Source organism: Erinaceus europaeus, chromosome 3 (genome assembly GCF_950295315.1).
Source record: "Erinaceus europaeus chromosome 3, mEriEur2.1, whole genome shotgun sequence".
Classification (NCBI taxonomy): domain Eukaryota; kingdom Metazoa; phylum Chordata; class Mammalia; order Eulipotyphla; family Erinaceidae; genus Erinaceus; species Erinaceus europaeus.
The window spans coordinates 38794968-38813316 of NC_080164.1; the positions used below are offsets into that span (position 1 = coordinate 38794968).

Sequence of the window (18349 nt, forward strand, 5' to 3'; positions counted from 1 at the left end):
ACCAAAGGTGCTGCTGAGGACTGAATGAGGGACCTCAGGGCTTCAGACAGGAGAGAGTCTTTTTGCATAACCATTATGCTGTCTTGCCAACCCTATTATAATGACAATCTCAAATTTGGTCTAAAACTCTAAGTCAGCCTCTAGTAGAACTACAATTTAAAAATTATTTAAAAGGTTTTATTTGCAAATTAGCCCAACACATATTTTTAGATTTAAAAGGTTCTGTTTACTACTCTTATCTTTATTGTATTAAGCTTCATCGATAGCTTTAAGTTATTTAGCCTGGTAGAGACAAGCCTTGGGCTTTTGGTGTCTCTAGTTAAAAGGTAACCAAAACCCAGAACTGTTGTGACTAGGAAACTTTGTTTTGTTCTTTTATTGGGACAGGAGAGTCTTATTTCCCCCTCCCAGGGGGGAAAGGGAAATATGGGAACACCTGAAAGCTGTAATGGGTGTGAGTGTGACCTCTATTTTCACCTGGCAATGTTAAGGACAAATAAGTATCTCTCTCTCTCTCTCTCTCTCTCTCTCTCTCTCGCATAAAGTTTAAAATTTCCAAAAATGTTTGCTGATTTTTGAGATTTAAATATGTTGACTCTATAATCATAGAAAAACTCTTTTGTCCCTTATTTTTCTCAACATATGTTAGAAAGTTAGTAGACAGGAGGTGTTGAAGCTCAGGCAATTTACAAGTTTACCTTTTGACTCTATTTTATGTATTTTATGTATTTCAATGTACTGGGAAGGTTTTTCTCTATATAACTTTGTTTTAGTCTCTGGCCCTGCATGAGGTTTTTTTCCTTTGTTTGGAACCTGTAACTCTTCTCTGAGCAAACTCTTGTTAAAACTTTTAAAATGTCTTTCAATCACATGGTAATTTCTCTCTATTTTCTAAAGAATATCTTGGGTTCTCTGCTTAAACTCATGGTCATAATCTGTATTATATTTTGGTATTTGGAGGTCACAATATCAGACATATATTTAAAAATGACGTCACCACATGTTTACCTTTCTGTATAATGGAAATATCTACACCCAGCATTTCTGACTCTTTTTGTCTCTGCCTGGTGTCTATTACTTTCTTTCTTTACAAGTAGTGCCCTTTTCGATTGTTTGTTTGTCTATATTGACTCTTCCTCCCCTGATGGTGGGAACCAGGGGCTTGAACCTGGGTCATTGTGCACTGTAATGTGTGAGCTCAACTACAAGCGCCACCACCTGGCCCCCTCCTAATAAACCTACCTTTTTGATAAACCCCAAGCAAAAGTGACCACAGCTTTGACAATCTTGTTTAGCTACTATGGTATACATTCTCATGTAACCATAACTCTGGAATGTATATCACACAGAGCCTGAGTTCTCGATTAGAGTCTGAGTTAGTCTACTATTGTAAAGTCATTAAATAATCCTTTAAGCACTTGGGAGTAGTTATCAATGTATAGCTGTCTTTTATTATATAAAGGTATTAGACTCAGGTTTTAATCTTGCTCTGGTCTGAATTTAATAATATTTAAACAATCATGTTTAACCCTTGAGATTTTTATTTATTTTTCATAAGAAATTAGCAAGATTTATATAATGCAGCTTTATAAACTATGCAAAAACTACAACAGCCCAAATATTATTGCTAATTCATTCAACAGTCTTATTTAACTATGACATAATTTGAACAGTATTCAGAACCAATCAGTTTAAGAATCATTTTTATATTAATCAGTCATTGTTATAGTCTCTTTTTAATATGCCACAGATTTAACCTATCTAGTTTTATTTTATCTTTTAATAAAGAAAAATTTTATTTATAAAATATGTACTATAATTTTACTATGTATTTACCTCAAATTTTTTCTTTAACTAACTAAAACAGGCATTTAGATATGTAGACAATCACAGCCATTTAACCTCTGAAAAGAGGTGTTTTTAAATATGCTGGCTACAGTGGCCAGGAGCTTTGATGGCTTTATAAGCTCTGGCTATCACTGTTTTCTCTAGAGAGTCATCTGATGGTAATTTTACATCGAGAGAGCCAATGTATCATCACAGACAGAAATTTTATATCTCCATTCTCTGAGAAGGCTTTAGGAATTTTTCACTATATATCTTAATGGGATTTGTTTACTCTGGTGTCCAGCCATGACACACAGTGGTCGGTATCACACAGTCAAACAGAACTTGCTTTGCCTCCCTCTGGGTGTGTCACTCTGAGAATTCTTCTTCTTCTTTTTTTTTATAAAAAGGAAACACTGACAAAAACCATAGGATAAGAGAGGTACAACTCCACACAATTCCCACCACCAGAACTCCATATCCCATCACCCTCCCCTGATAGCTTTCCTATTCTGTATCCCTCTGGGAGTATGGACTCAGGGTGATTATGGGGTGCAGAAGGTAGGAGGTCTGGCTTCTGTAATTGTTTCCCCGCTGAACATGGGTGTTAGCAGGTCGATCCATACTCCCATCCTGCCTCTTTCCCTAGTGGTGCAGGGCTCTGAGGAAGCAGGGCTCTCTCAGAATTCTTTCAATACCTCTAGCACAGGTGGGTGGATATAAACCGTGCACTTAGATCAGGAGAAGCTGGGTCTATTTGAAACACAGCAGTGTGTTCTGCCTCTCTGTCACTGGGGCTGGAGGAGGCAGATTTTCCCCAGGTGCCACTGGACTTATTGTCCAGAGAGGAGAGAGACTCCTCCAGTGGCTTGTTGAAACAACCCTGAGCAAAACAGAATCTGGATGGGGTGACAGGACCAGAGACAGGAGGTAAGGGAGCATCGTTTGACTGGTATGATAAAGACCTAGGTCTGAGTGGAAGCCTGTCTCAAAGGGAAAGAAGGGGGAAGTCTGATCAACTCCCACATGAGTTGCCTGAGTAATCTCTGAAGTGATCAGAGATGAAACCATAACCTTACTGGTACATGAATAATAATAATAATAAATAGATATAAAAGCTTGTTCTCTTTCTAAGCCCACAAAAATATAGGATATTTTATTTATTTACTCATTTATTTATTTATTGGATAGAGACAGAGAGAAATCAAGAGATACAAGGGAAATAGGAAAAGAGTGAGAGACACCTGTTCAAGCCTGGGGCTTAAACCTGGGTCCTTATACTGTATACCATGTATGTTCAACTAGGTGATGGTACCAGCATCTAGCCCTAGGATGATATTTTTTACCATAGCACTGTTCAGCTCTGGTTTATGATAATACTGGGGATTGTACCTAAGACCTCTGATGTGTCAGGCATGAAAGTCTGTTGCACTACCACTAGTACTATCTCCCTGGCCCTGCTAAATTCAAAGGGAGAAAACCTGGAATTCTATGTCATGCTTTACATCAATAAGGAAAAGACAAAACAACAGGTTTTCTTCACTCCGTGCTGGAAGCAAAGACAATTGTGTGGACTTTATAAAATGTAAACATCCTTCGAACCCCGGCTCCCCACCTGCAGGGGAGTCGCTTCACAGGCGGTGAAGCAGGTCTGCAGGTGTCTATCTTTCTCTCCTCCTCTCTGTCTTCCCCTCCCTCTCTCCATTTCTCTCTGTCCTATCCAACAACAACAACAATAATAACTACAACAATAAAACAACAAGGGCAACAAAAGGGAATAAATAAATAAAATAAATATAAAAAAAATTTTTTTTTAATGTAAACATCCTGAGCATTTTGCACACCATTAACATAGTACATAAGATGACAATGCAACTGTCCTAAGGGTAACTGTACCATAAAGTCTGGTAAAGCAAATCTCAAGTAGCACTATATCTGAGGAAAGAAAGGAAGGAAGGAAGGAAGGAAGGAAGGAAGGAAAGAAAGAAAGAAAGAAAGAAAGAAAGAAAGAAAGAAAGAAAGAAAGAAAGAAAGAAAGAAAGAATAAATAAAAAGGAAGGGAAGGGAAGGGAAGGGAAGGGAAGGGAAGGGAAGGGAAGGGAAGGAAAGGAAAGGAAAGGAAAGGAAAGGAAAGGAAAGGAAAGGAAAGGAAAGGAAAGGAAAGGAAAGGAAAGGAAAGGAAAGGAAAGGAAGACTTGGGTATTGGTATTATTCAAATGTGGGTTCAGATCCAGACTCTCCGTGGCCTTTCTGCATAATGTTGTTAAGTACTTTAAGCAATCAGTCTCATTGTTTTGGAATCTGCAAAGTGGAGTAGTGATAACCCTCTCCCACCTCAAAGATTGAATTCAAGGGTGAAGTGGGGCACTGAGAGCAGTAGGTACACACATAGCAGAGAATAAACACTCAGGGAACACAGCTGCTCTCTCCAGCTGTTCCCTGACTCATTTTGTCATCAATGTTAGTTAGCACTGAAGAATGCAGGTCTAGTACTCTATAACACCTTCCTTCCTCAAAATCTTAGGTCCTTAACCTATTATGTAAAAAATGGGTAATTGAATTTGCCATTATTCCAGTAACACTGGTCACATTAAGACACCTGGCATCAGAAAGACAGCTTGGTTCAGTAGCTGAGCACATGCTTTGAATGCATGAGGCCCTAACTCCAATCTACATTACCACATAAAGTGAAAAGTGGTGCTGTGTTTTCTGTGCTCTATTTCTCACTTTCTCTCTCTCCCTCTCCCTCCCCTCTCTCTCCCTCCCTCTTTCTCTGTCATGTGCACACATGTGTGAACACTCAATAAAAAATATTTTTAATTGTGGTCCAGGAGGTGGTGCAGTGGATAAAGCATCGGACTCTCAAGCATGAGGTCCTGAGTTCAATCCCCAGCAGCACATGTACCAGAGTGATGTCTGGTACTTTCTCTCTCCTCCTATGTTTCTCATTAATAAATAAATAAAATCTTTAAAAAGTATATTTTAATTGATATTTTTAAAAGTTTTCTTAGGTTAGAGCAAGGAAAGTACAAGGAAAGTATCCAAATTGGAATGGAAGAAGTTATCACTATTTGCAAATTTAACAGACATGGAAAGTTCCAAAGGTGTCCATAAAAGTACTAGAAATAATACTTTAAATTAGGCTACACTATCAATATACAAAACTCTCATGTTTCTTTTTTATTGTTACATATATATTTGTCATTTTATTTGGAGGATTAACGGTTTACAGTACAGTGAGTGACACCTGGATACAAGTTCTCATCTCAGCATAAAGGCTGCAAAACACTCTCACTCCCAACTTAATTCCTTTTCCACCATCAGGTGTTGAGACACTGAACCTAGTTAGATATGGCTGACATCAGTCTGAAAAACATACCATGAACTCACAAGGGATTATGGGTATAAGAAACTATATAAGCAAGGGCCTGAAATAGCTCAGGTTCTTTCTGGATCTTATGTAACTTGGTGTTTTCCTGCTATGTCCTGCTTCTACTCTCAGTTTCTGTGGTTCTTGTCCTCTAGTTCCTGCATGCTCTCCTCTCCAGACCTGCCATGCTGCTCCCCCAGAGATCCAAACATATATAGCAAAGCTCTGGTAAACTTAACTTAAAAGACTAGTCTCTCTGGCCATCATGACTATCTGGCATTTGCCCCATTGCCTACTTTACTTTAGCTAAATAACCTCAATGTAATAAACTCCCCATTTGTTTAAATCCTGACCAAAGCTGCATAGAATCTTTTATTTTTTTAATTACTATAATCAGGGTCTGGGTTCCCATAATCCCCTCTCTTTCCCTTTTTCCCCAGAGGTCTTTGTTTTGGTGCAGTGAACCAAACCCACTCCAAGTTTTCCCTTTATGTTCTTATTTAAGTTCTACCTATGAGTGAGATGGTCTGATACTCATCCTTTTCAATTTATCTGATTTGATTCCTTTACACTCCATCCTAGATGAGGCAAAGGAGATGACTTTATAATTCTTAACAACTGAATGGCAGTCCTGTATATACGAACTATCTTAGCCACTCATCTGTCATTGGACATCTGGGTTGCTTCCAAATTTTAAGTGTCTTTGGTGATTCAAGTGACATAGCAAGGAAACAAAATAAAAATAAACCAATGGGACTACATCAAACTGAAAAGTTTCTCAATGGCAAATGGAACCACCACCCAGAGTGAGTCCTTATGAAATAGGAAAATATTATTTTCCTATAGGAAAATATCTTTATTTTCTTTATTTACATCCCACACATCATACAAAAGGCTGATAACCAAAATATATAGAGAGTTCATCAAACTCAGCAACAACAACAGAAAAAATGATCTCATTCAAAAATTAAGAGAGAATATGAGCCAAAGAAGAGATCCGAAGTACCAACAGACATATGAGAAAATGCTCATAGTCACTGATTATCAGAGAACTGTAAATTAAAGCAACAGTGAGATGCTGCTTTACTCCTGTAAGAATGTCATACATGGGGAGTAGATAGCATAATGATTATACAAAGAGACTCTCATGCCTGAGGAACACAAGGTCACAGGTCCAATCCCCTGCACACGCACCACCATAAACCAGAGCTAAGTGGTGCTCTGGTAAAAAAAAAAAAAAAAAAGAAGAAGAAGAAGTCATATATCAGAAAGGACAGTAACAACAAAACTTGGAGAAGTTGTGTTGAATTCTTCTGTATGTCTGGTAGGTATGTAAATGATCCAATCCCTGTGAAAAACAGTCTAGAGAATTCTCAGAAGGCTAGAAATGTATCTACCCTGTGACCAGGCAATTCCTCTCCTGAGGATATATCCAAAGGAAACAATCACGTCCATCCAAAGAGATCTATGTATACCTATGTTCATAGCAGCACAATTTGTAATCTGATACATTTCTATATGCAAACAATAAACTAAAAGAAAGAGAAATTAAGAGAAGAATAAATTAAATAGTTATAAATATAAGCAAGAAATTTAAATGTGTATATACGGATAACTCTAAACCACTGCTGAAAGAACTAGAAGACACAAGAAAATGGAAAAGTATCTGTGCTTAAGAATTAGAAGACTTAAGATGGTTTAAATGGCATTAAAGTAATAATATATATTCAATGCAATCCCTATCAAAAATCTCAGTGCTGTTTTTCACAGAAATAAAACCAAAAAAGAATATAAAAATTTAATTAGAATTATGTCAGATCCCAAATAAGTAATACAACCCTGTAAGGGAAAAAAAGGAGTAAGTTTTCAATTCCAATCATGTTTACAAGACAATAGTAACTAAAATACCTTGGCAGGGCCAGGATGTTAGTTCAGCCTGTTAATACATTAAATTGCATGCCTAAAATCCCAGAGACCATAGATTCAATCTCTGGCACCACCTTAGGGCAGAGATGAGCAGTAATCCGGTCTTTGGCTCTCTCTACTCTCTCACTCCTCTCATACCTAAAAATTAAATAAGTAAATCTTTGGAGGAGAAAGTATAGTATTGGTATTAAGAAAGACAAAATGGAATGGATATGAGAGCCCAGAAATTAGCCCACACATTCATGAACAACTAATCCATGACAAAGAAACCAAGAACATGCAATGGAACAAGAAAAACCTCTTGACTAAATGATGTTGGGGAAACAGAATAGTCACATGCAAAATAATGAAATCAGACCACTATATTATATCACACACAAAAAAAATGTGTCAAAGACTTGAATGTAAAACCTAAAACTATAAAATACATTAAAAAAACATAGGCGGTAAGCTTCTGGATATCAATCTTAGAGATGCCTTTGGAGATTTGACTATAGTGACAAGGAAAACAAAAGCAAAACCAAGTGTAACTACATCAAAATAAAAAGCCTCTGTACAACTAAAATATATATATATGAAAATGGTAAAACAACTATTGAATAGAAGAGATTTGTAATTTATACATACTAAAAAAGATTAATAACCAAAGTATGTAAAGAGCACAGTGAACAGAAAAATTAAAAAAAAAAAACTCATTTCCCCACACCTATGGACATCTAATCTTTGACAAAGGTGCCCAGACTATTACATGGGGAAAGCAGAGTCTCTTCAACAAATGGTGTTGGAAAAAAATGGGTTGAAACATGCAGAAGAATGAAACTCAACCACTGTATTTCACCAAACACAAAAGTAAATTCCACGTGGATGAAGGACTTGGATGTTAGACCACAAACTATCAGATACTTAGAGGAAAATATTGGCAGAACTCTTTTCCACATAAATTTTAAAGATATCTTCAATGAAACGAATCCAATTATAAAGAAGACTAAAAAAAAATAAACCAATGAGACTACATCAAATTAAAAAGCTTCTGCACAGCAAAAATAACAATACCAAAACCAAGAGACCCCTCAAAGAATGGGAGAAGATCTTTACATGCCATATATCAGACAAGATTGTATACTTATATACCAAAGTATATAAAGAGCTTGCCAAACTAAACAAGAAAACAAATGACTCTCTCTCTTTCTCCCCCCTCTCAATTTCTGGCTATCTCTATCCAATAAATAAAGATAATAAAATTTATTTTAAAAAAATAATAAAACAAATGACCCCACGCAAAAATGAGGAGAGGACATCTCTTCACTACAGAAGAGATCCAAAAGGCCAAGAAATATATGAAAATATACCCCAAGTCACTGACTTGTCAGAGAAATGCAAATATAGACAACGAGATACCACTTCACTCCTATGAGAATGTCATACACCAGAAAAGATAGCAGCAAAAAATTCTGGAGAGGTTGTGAGGACAAAGGAACCCTCCTGCACTGCTGTTAAGAATGTAACTTGGGGAGTTGGGTGGTAGCGCAGCAGGTTAAGCGCAGGTGGCACAAAGAGTAAGGATTCCGGTTGGAGTCGTTTCACAGGCAATGAAGCAGGTCTGCAGGTGTCTGTCTTTCTCTCCCCCTCTCTGTCTTCCCCTCCTCTCTCCATTTCTCTCTGTCCTATCCAACAACAACAATAATAACTACAACAATAAAAAATAAGGGCAACAAAAGGGAATAAATAAAATAATAAAAAAGAAAGAAAATTAAAAATTTGTTTAAAAAAGACTGTAACTTGGTCCAACCTCTATGGAGAGCAGTCTGAAGAACTCTCAGAAGGCTAGAAATGGATCTACCCTACAACCCTGCAACTCCTCTCCTGGGAGTATATCCTAAGGAACTAAACACACTCATCCAAAAAAAAATTATGTATACCTACATTCATGGAAGCACAGTTTGTAATATTCAAAACATGGAAACAACCCAGATGTCCAACAACAGATGAGAGGCTGAGCAAGTTATGGTCTATATACACAATGGAATACTACTCAGCTATTTAAAATGGTGATTTCACCATTTTCAGCCCATCTTAAATAAAGCTTGAATAAATCATGTTAAGTGAGATAAGTCAGAAACAGAAGGATGAATATAAGATAATCTCACTCTCAGGAAGAAGTTGAAAAAAACAAGATCAGAATAGAAAACACTAAGCAGAACTTGGGCTGGAGTTGGTGTATTGCACCAAAGTAAAAGACTTGAGGGTGGGTCAAGGGAAGGGTTCAGGTCCTGGAACATGATGGCAGAGGACCTAGTGGGGTTGTATTTTTTAAAAATTGACTTTTAAGAAATGGGCAAAGGATCTAAATAGATACCTAGCCAAAGAAAGTATACATTTCATTCTTTCATCTATTCACTCAAATATTGCATTATTAAAGTATAATAGCATCCTTTCCCTCTGTTCTCCCAATGCAAACAGGTAATCTTTCTGACCCCTTTTATTCTGAAGTGCTCAGATAAATGTCTTCTTCACTGTTAGTCCTGCTCTCAGAACACAGTAATACACTGTCCCCAAAGCAACTACATGTTTTCTTTCCTCCATATCTGAATATTTTCCTTGCTCATATAGACATAGTCCACCTTTCACTGAAAATTCCTCCAAATCGAAAAGATAACATTAAAAAGCATAATTATTTGAAAAGCACTATGTTTTCTGCAAGACTGTTTTATTTACTTACTGACTTATTATGCAGAACCAGAGAGCAATCCAGAGTCACACAAGCACTTCACCATGCATATACACACACACACACACACACACATACATGTACAATATATTTAGAGTGAATGAAAAAAAAAAACACTAGAAGGGTGGGGGTAGATAGCATAATGATTATGCAAAGAAACTCTCATGCCTGAGGCTCCAAGTCCCAGGTTCAATCCCCCATACCACCATAAGCTAGAGCTGAGAAGTGCTCTGGTAAATAAATAAATAATATTTTTAAGAAAAGACAGTAGGGAAAACACTGACCCACCATCCATGAAATTCTCCTTGTTGCTCTCATGTGGTGCCACAGATAGAACCCAGAGTCTCACCCAAGAAAGGTGGGTGCTTTACTGCGAGGCCACTTTCCTGTCCCCTTGAGAGACTGTTTAAGATCTTAGGTCCCACTGATGTTTAATAACTCGGCCAAACATCCCGAGGACCTATGTCCTTGCTTATAGTTGCCTTTGATCAAGGTGAGCAAAAACCAGGAGACAACTTTCAACAGCTTCCAGGTGCCCTCCTTCAAAGGTAGTGTTCCCTTTTAAACATGGAGCAAGAACTGGGCAAGTTTAAGAGCAAAAGAAGGTCCCTAGCAAGGCAGTTGCATAATCGTGCTTATTAAAGAGCTCTGAAGGATTTGGCAGTAAAACAGACTAAGAATTGAGGTCCCAATTTTTATTATACAACCTGCTGCATAGGATCAAACATTTTAAAACAAAGAACAAATTTTTTATTTTAAAAAAGTCTGGTGGCAGACAGGGTCTTTGGAATATAACTAAAATATGCCTACAGCTATCTACAAAATGGAGGGCCTCCCAACTCTTCATCTGCACTATTCCAGCCTTTAGGTCTATGATTGGTCAACAATTTGTTTGGCTTTGTATGTTAACTCTTTTTTCAGCCACCAGGTTCCAGATGCTAGCATGATGCCAACCAGACTTCCCTGGACAGACAACCCCACCAGTATATCCTAGAGCTCCGCTTCCCCAGAGCCCTTCCCCACTAGGGAAAGAGAAATACAGGCTGGGAGTATGGCTCAACCTGTCAATGCTCATGTTCAGCAGGGAAGCAATTACAGAAGCCAAACCTTCCACTTTCTGCATCCCACAATGACTCTGGATCCATACTCCCAGAGGGACGAAGAATAGGAAAGCTATCAGGGGAGGGGATGGGATACAGAGTTCTGGTGGTAGAAATTGTGTGTAGTTGTACCCCTCTTATCCTATAGTTTAGTCAATATTTCCTTTTTATAAATAAAATTTTTTTTAATATGGTGTCAGAATTTTGAAAAAAAAACTTCCAACTGTAGCTTATAAATATAAATACACTTTAGCTCTATGCATTGTACATGTAAACAAATTTTTGTCTTGATCTTACAGCAACAATAAAAAGAAAATGACCGCTACCAGCAGTGATGGATATGTTAGTTAGCTTTATTATAGTGATGATTTCATGTTTACATAGAATCATCAAATTTAACATCTTAAATGCATAAATTTTAACTGCCAAACACCCCTCAATAAAATTACTAGGATAGATAAGTGAAATTTTATTTTTCAAATACATATATAAAGGCTAGTCCCAAAATCTCCCTTTAGAAGATCACGGAAATAGTGAAACTATCGCATCTGAATTGTAAGAAGAGAGAAAAGATCACTCAGTAATTCTCCTAGTTTAGCTCATGCTGCCATCTATAGAGGACACTGAATATAGCTTTACTCTCCACAATAACACATGTTATTTACACACCAAGCAACCACAAAACAAACACCGGCAGTCTATGAAAATGGAGCCTTGGTTCAACTGCCCTGACTCCCCCCCTCTAAAAAATATATCTTGGAAGTTTATCATATTTTTTCTACTCTGAGTATAAGTACAATAAAAGACCTTCTTAATGAAGAAAAGTTGAGAATCCATTAAAATAACTCATGTAGTTTTTTTTTCCCTCCAGGGTTATTGCTGGGGCTCAGTGCCTGCACTATGAATCCACTGCTCCTGGAGGCCATTTTTCTCATTTTGTTGCTCTTGTTGTTGTTGTTATTGTCATTGTTGCTATTGCTGTCATTGTTGTTGGATAGGACAGAGAAATGGAGAGAGATGGGGAAGATAGAGACAGAGAGGGAGAGAGAGAGGTAGACACCTGCAGACCTGCTTCACCACCTATGAAGCAATGCCCCCCCAGCCCCCGCAGGTGCAGAGCCGGGTGCTGAAACCCAGATCCCTACGCAGGTCCCTGAGCCTCACACCATGTGCGCTTAACCCAGTGTGTACTGCCTGGCCCCCATAATTCATGTAATTTTTAAATTGCTTGTGTAAATTCTGTTACCCAAGAGACTTGACCTTATGTACAAGCTGGCTAGAAAACACAATTACATTACTAATTCTATTCTGATTTGTAGCTTAAAACTGACTTGGACACTCTGATTCTTCCATTATTAGGCAAGAACAACACTCAGTGTTAAAAGGACACAGAGGTAACTAAGGCCCAAACATTCATTATGTAGTAATTTTAACTCACCTTGTTGCTTCCTGAATCAGGTGTGTTGTCATCTATTCCTTTATCTTCTTTAACTATCTCAGCTGGTGTCTGAGGAGAAAACACACCATGCTTTAGATTTAATTACAGCTAACCTACTTTAGAGAAACAGAGACTACTTCCAATGGACAAAACTAAGTCATTATCGTTTTTCTTCCAGAGGTTACTTCAAATGCAGATGAACTGCCTCCATCAACAAAATGCCAACTCATTTAATAGAAGGGTCAGAGAAACACTATAAACCCCTTTTGTAGAAAAGGGAGTGAATTGGTCATTCCAGGTGTCTCGGTTCAGCAAGTTATAAATGTCCTCTTTCTCTGTATTCTCCACAGCTTCACTGATCTCACTCAAGAAGGTGGGAGAGGGGGATTCACTCTCTTTTTGGATTATTTCCCTATTTTTGTGATTTCTTAGCATAAGAATGAGCTATCTAATTGGTACTCTGGAAACTCTCCAGTCTTGGGGAAAATCATAGTTTTGTAGCCAAAATAAAGTCTCCCAATGGGAATCCTGTGTCAGTCAAAATAGGTGAATGACTTCTCAGTAATAAGTGAACTGAGAGCATGTTCCATGTGTCCCCTGTAGGTACCCATCAGCCGCCAAGACACCATACTGAAAAACACTCTATCTCGTTCCTTATTCTCCTGAAATCTCAAATGACAGAGTGTGGTAAATGACATAATAGCTCTTACAAAGCCTGCCAGGAAATATTGCTCATTACCTCCACTCACCTATCACTGTTTAAGGTAGGTTACATAGGCTCACCTGAGCTCAAGTGGGTGCAGAAGTGTACTCTATCATGTGACAGAATTGGTGGTAATGATGAACCCTAAGCACCCAGCAATTCCTGCCAGCTGCCCTCGATATTTAAGTTCTGTGAGTCTGTGAACAGGTGAGTGAGTGCTCAATACAGACAATCCCATTAACCCAGACCTCAGGTATCTGCTTTCTGAAAATCCAAACCAAGGCTACCTGAGTGTTCTCTCTCCTTATAGCTTTACTAAGAAAAGTAGTTATGATAAATAACACTCTGTGGGAACTGCTCAAACCACATAAAGTATAAGCTCTCAAAAACAGATTCTTTTAAAGAATAATGAGAGACTAATCATTGATTTTTGTTTATTCAGCAGGTAAAGAGAACGCCTACCATGCTATATCCCAGGATGCTCAGATACAAGAGTAACAGTAATACAAACAAGCATGGCCCTAAAAGAAATTCAAAGCTTAGTATCTTACAGGGAAGGCATATAATAATTACAGAATTAAGCAGAAAGCCACCACTGTAATACAAAAGAAATATATGGAGCTGAAAGAGAACAATTGGAGATTGGAGTTAACATATGTAAGACACAGGTGAGCACTCCCTCTGGTGTAACTATAAAATTTCAAATCAGAAGGATAAAATGGTCATAGAAAGAATAGTGGAAACAAAAGGAGTGGCATCTGTCAGCCATATTGCAGCAGGAAACACTAAACTTAGAGATGTTGGGGATGCACTAGGGAAAGATAGAAACAGGTTGGGGTTATGGATCAACCTGCCAACACCTATGTACAGCAGAGAAGCAATTACAGGAGCCAGAATTCCTATCTTCTTCACCCCAAAAATAATATTGATCCATACTCCCAGTGGGGAAGAAATAACGGGGGGAAGAAGATCAGAGAGCTCTGAACTCCAACTTCATCAGGAACCAGAGAGAGAGGAAAAAGGGAGGGACATTGTAATACAGTAATAGGTGTACATGTGACTAGGAAAGGAAGAGAAAGTGGGACCATAAAAAAATAGATAGATAGATAGATAGATAGATAGATAGATAGATAGATGGTTGTAGAAATAATAGTTAACCCTTATCTGCAACCTTGAGAGAATTGCTGCAGCTTACAATGGAGGGATTGGGGATCCAGCACTCTGGTGGTGGGAACAGTGCAGAGTTGTGTACCTGTTATCTTATAATTTTGTATATCAATATTAAATCATTAATAAAAAATAAAAAAGAGAAAAATTGGGGATTCTCAGTACATGGAAAAGAAGCACAACTATGACAAGTTAACCAGAAAATGTCAGAAGTTTGGTCTAGAGTATTGGACCAATTTACTCCTTACAGAACAGAGAGTAATTTTTAAGGAGAAGAGAGTAGGTGCATACATCAACTGAAGATGAATTGTCACTGTGATGAGAAATGAGAAACATCTGGAATGCTGTGACGTGAGCTGAAAAGCTGCTTTGTGTCACTATAGAAAAAGCCTAAACGAGGTAAATGGGGAGACATAAAGGGAATGAGAAGAGACCTACCTCCTACCTCCAAAGGCATGTTCCACATGAATAGAGAGAGATTTAAAGTCCAACCAGAAGGACTCATGTAAAGGAAGCTGAATATGCAGAAAAGGAAAATAAACCATTGATAACATAGTTGCTTGCAGTGAGCTCAAGGACTAGAACCCGAAGGGGTTCCAAGTGTCTAGAAACGTGTAGGAGGAAGACACATCATGGAAGGAACTAGAGTGTAATTATACATTCATGTATAGAAATTATATCTAATACCTATGTTCATAACTAATCAATAGCTAGATACAGATTCTATTTCTATTGTCTATTAAAATATATGTATTTGATAGAATTTAGAGACCCTGATAGCCAGCTAACTATGTCATAGTGCTGTATATCTTTCCTTGTTCCTTGTTTAAAAGCATTTCAACTTTTTAAATTTTTTATTATCTTTTTTTATTTATTGAATAGAGACAGCCAGAAATCAAGAGGGAAGGGGGATAGAGAGGAAGAGATACAGAGACACCTGCAACACTGCTTTCACCACTTGTGAAGTTTTCCCCTGCAGGTGGGGACCGGGGACTCGAACCTGGGTCCTTGTGCATTATAACATGTGCACTTAACCAGGTGCGCCACCACCCGGCCCCTAAAAGCATTTCAATTTTTACTGATGATATATTTCAGGAGATTCTGGCTCCTTTCCAGACACAAGAAGTAAACACTGACTGGTTTACACAAGCAAAGGAAATAACTTCTCCTTCCTGGCTAGAGATAAAGATGAGGACAAGGAACATGGTAAATTTCCAGAAGTTCCTGGGAAAGATGGTCCTTCACTATCTGAGAAAGTCACTTTCTTGTCCACATCCCTATCACAGATGCTGACCAATGCCGAGAAGAGCATTTTGGAAAAACAAGCCTGTAGCCAGAAGTCACTGTTCTGAGGAAGGCAGAACAAAATGATGGAAAGAACCCAGCCTTCAATTATACCACTGAACCTCTGAGTCGCCCAACTCTGGGACCTTCCATTACATGGAGAACTGCTAGTCTTCTATTATGTACTCCCTTATTGATTAGCCACTTCCTTTTAAATTTTCTGCTCCTTATAGCTAAAAGCATCCTAACAGATATAGTACTAATTATACTTTTTAATTTATTCATTAAGCCAGTACCCCAAGGACCACTGCTAGCTTCTTCCAAGTTGCCCTATGCACCTGAAAGTAATACCACATTAAAGCTCCATTATGTTTTTTTCTAATTAAACAAGTCATAGATTACATAAATTTAAACTGACCTGCTCCTAATTAGTCCAGGTTATTTTGGTTTTACTTCAGCTAGTGTCTTGTTCTTAGTTCTTTCTCTGGAGGGAAATGAATTAAAGGAAGTACAGTGTGGGGTGTCTCTCTCTCTCTGGTCACTACAAGGAATCTAAGACACACCTTTCTTCCACTGACTCTTAATTTCACTAGAGATCAGAACTAAATCCTGTCCTCTGTGACTTCAGTGAATCCATTCTTCTTGTGCATCAACTGAAGACCTATATTTATACAATATGCTTATCACCTGTTAGGGGGTGATAAAAGAAGACTATTTTACTAAGATAGAATTTGTTGCATGCAAAAAAAATCTATTTTCCCAGAGAAAACCTACACCCACACACACATTTGAGAAAAAATATATATCAGAAGTCATGGTTCTGGACTAAACAAGTCTGTAATTGTATTTCAATCTCTCTGTATCTCTTCTCTTCTTCTCTCTCTCCTTCTCTCTCTCTCTCTCTTTCTCTCTCTCTCTCTCGCTCGCTCGCTCGCTCTCTTTCTCTCGCTCTCTCTCTCTCTCTCGCTCTCTCTCTTTCTGTGTCCTTATAGTATCCAGGGAGAGAGTATTGGACTTACTCGTATGAGGTTATGAGTTCAATCCCTGACATGGCATAAAGCAGTATGATGATCAGGTGCGCCTCTCTCTCCCTCCTTCAAATAGATAAATACTTTAGGTGGGGATAGAGCACATAATGGTTATGCAAAGAGACTCTCATGACTGAGGTTCCAAAGTTCCAGGTTCAATCCCCCACACCATCATAAGCCAGAGCTGAATACTGTTCTAGTTAAAAAATAATAAATTATTTTTAAAATGATGAGGGGTCAGATAGTGGCATGCCTAGAGTATACATATTACATGTCCAAGGATTCTAGTTCAAGCCCCCAATCTTCATCTGTACGGGAAAAACTTCATGAGTGGTGAAGTAGTGTTGCAGGTATCTCTCTGTCTCTTTGTCTCTCTCTCTCTCTCTCTCTTTCCCTCTCTCTCTCCTTTTCCATCTCTGTCTCTCACTCTCTATCAAAAAGAAGGTAAAATGAAGGAAATGGTCACTGAGAATGGTGCTGTCATGCAGGCACAGAGTCCAGCAATAACCCTGGTAAGATGGAAAGAAGAAAGGAAGGAAGGAAGGAAGGAAGGAAGGAAGGAAGGAAGGAAGGGAGGGAGGAAAGAAGGAAGGGAGGGAGGGAGGGAGGAAAAGAGGGAGGAATGAAGGAAGGAAGGAAGGGAAGAAGGGAGGGAGTGGGGGAGGAAGGCAGGCAGGCAGGCAGGCATATTTCACCAAAGCAAAGGATTCTGGGGAAGGAGGGGGAAGAGAGGGGTTGAAGTAGGCATTGGGATCCTGGCACAAGATGGTGGAAAACAGCCTGAGTTAGTATAAGAATGTTTTGCAGACTCCCATCAAATGGAAATTGTGACAGGACACACAGAGAAAGTGCTCGCTATGCCAAAGGGAAGTAGGAAGTTCATACACTAAGACTTAATCTATAACAATTTTTAAAAATGTTATGAGAAAAATAGCAAAAGTTAAAAATAAAGTAGAAAAGTTGGATGATTGATTACAAAAACAGGAATTGGAATTGGCTCCATATAACTACAAGTGCAGAATTCTCAAAAAAAAAAAAAAAGTTCTCAAAAATCAATGTGTATGGGTATAAGTTAGCACCTTCAGACAGCGCCTGGAGACAAAACCATGCATCCTGGAGCTCACCCAACCATCTCCCCCTTCTCAGTAGCAGAAATGAATCTGAGGGCTGTGGACATGGTTCACCACCTGAAGACCAAGCTGAGCTGGAACCCGGGCCTTTGTTTTTACTTAAGTTCCTTTGGTTTTGCTTCTGTTCTGGCACTGGTCCTGTGGACCTTACTGTAAGCATCCCTCTCCCTTTCTCCAGTGTAACTAACTCAGTAACTATCTTCTATATCTCCCTTGCTTTCTATAAATGTCTCTTCGCTTCTTTATGAAGGTGGAGGAGGGAATAGGAGTAAGCATCCCCCCGTATCCTGAACTGAGGACATGCATTATGCCACTGAGCCTTATCCAAGCCTTCATGGAGATGTCATTTCCATGTCCTTATATGGATAAGGAGATAGAGATCCAAGGTCAGAAAGCCAGAAACTGGTAGCACCATGACTCCCAACTGCATCAGCCAATATACTTTTCATCCTACCATGTTGTCATTCCACAAATGACTACACTAAGGGTCTTCAGCCTGCCAGGGACCCTGGTAGGGACTAATGGCTACAATCATGAGCAAAGAAAATTGTTGTAACATAGTAAAGATTGCAGAACTTAACTGGCTGGGGCTGACATCAGTCTTCGGCTCATAGTGCGAACTTACGCAAACCCACAAGGGACTATTGG

General features: G+C 38.5%; 1 protein-coding gene across 7 annotated transcripts in view; it reads right to left on the reverse strand.

Annotated features, from left to right (window-relative positions):
- DCDC2C (doublecortin domain containing 2C) overlaps nt 1-18349 on the reverse strand; it is a 203194-nt gene that overhangs the window by 79272 nt on the left and 105573 nt on the right. For all 7 annotated transcript variants that reach the window (XM_060187039.1, XM_060187037.1, XM_060187036.1 and 4 more), the window contains one exon: nt 12390-12458. In XM_060187039.1, coding sequence (XP_060043022.1) covers nt 12390-12458 — 69 coding nt within the window. The remainder of the gene's footprint in view (nt 1-12389; nt 12459-18349) is intronic.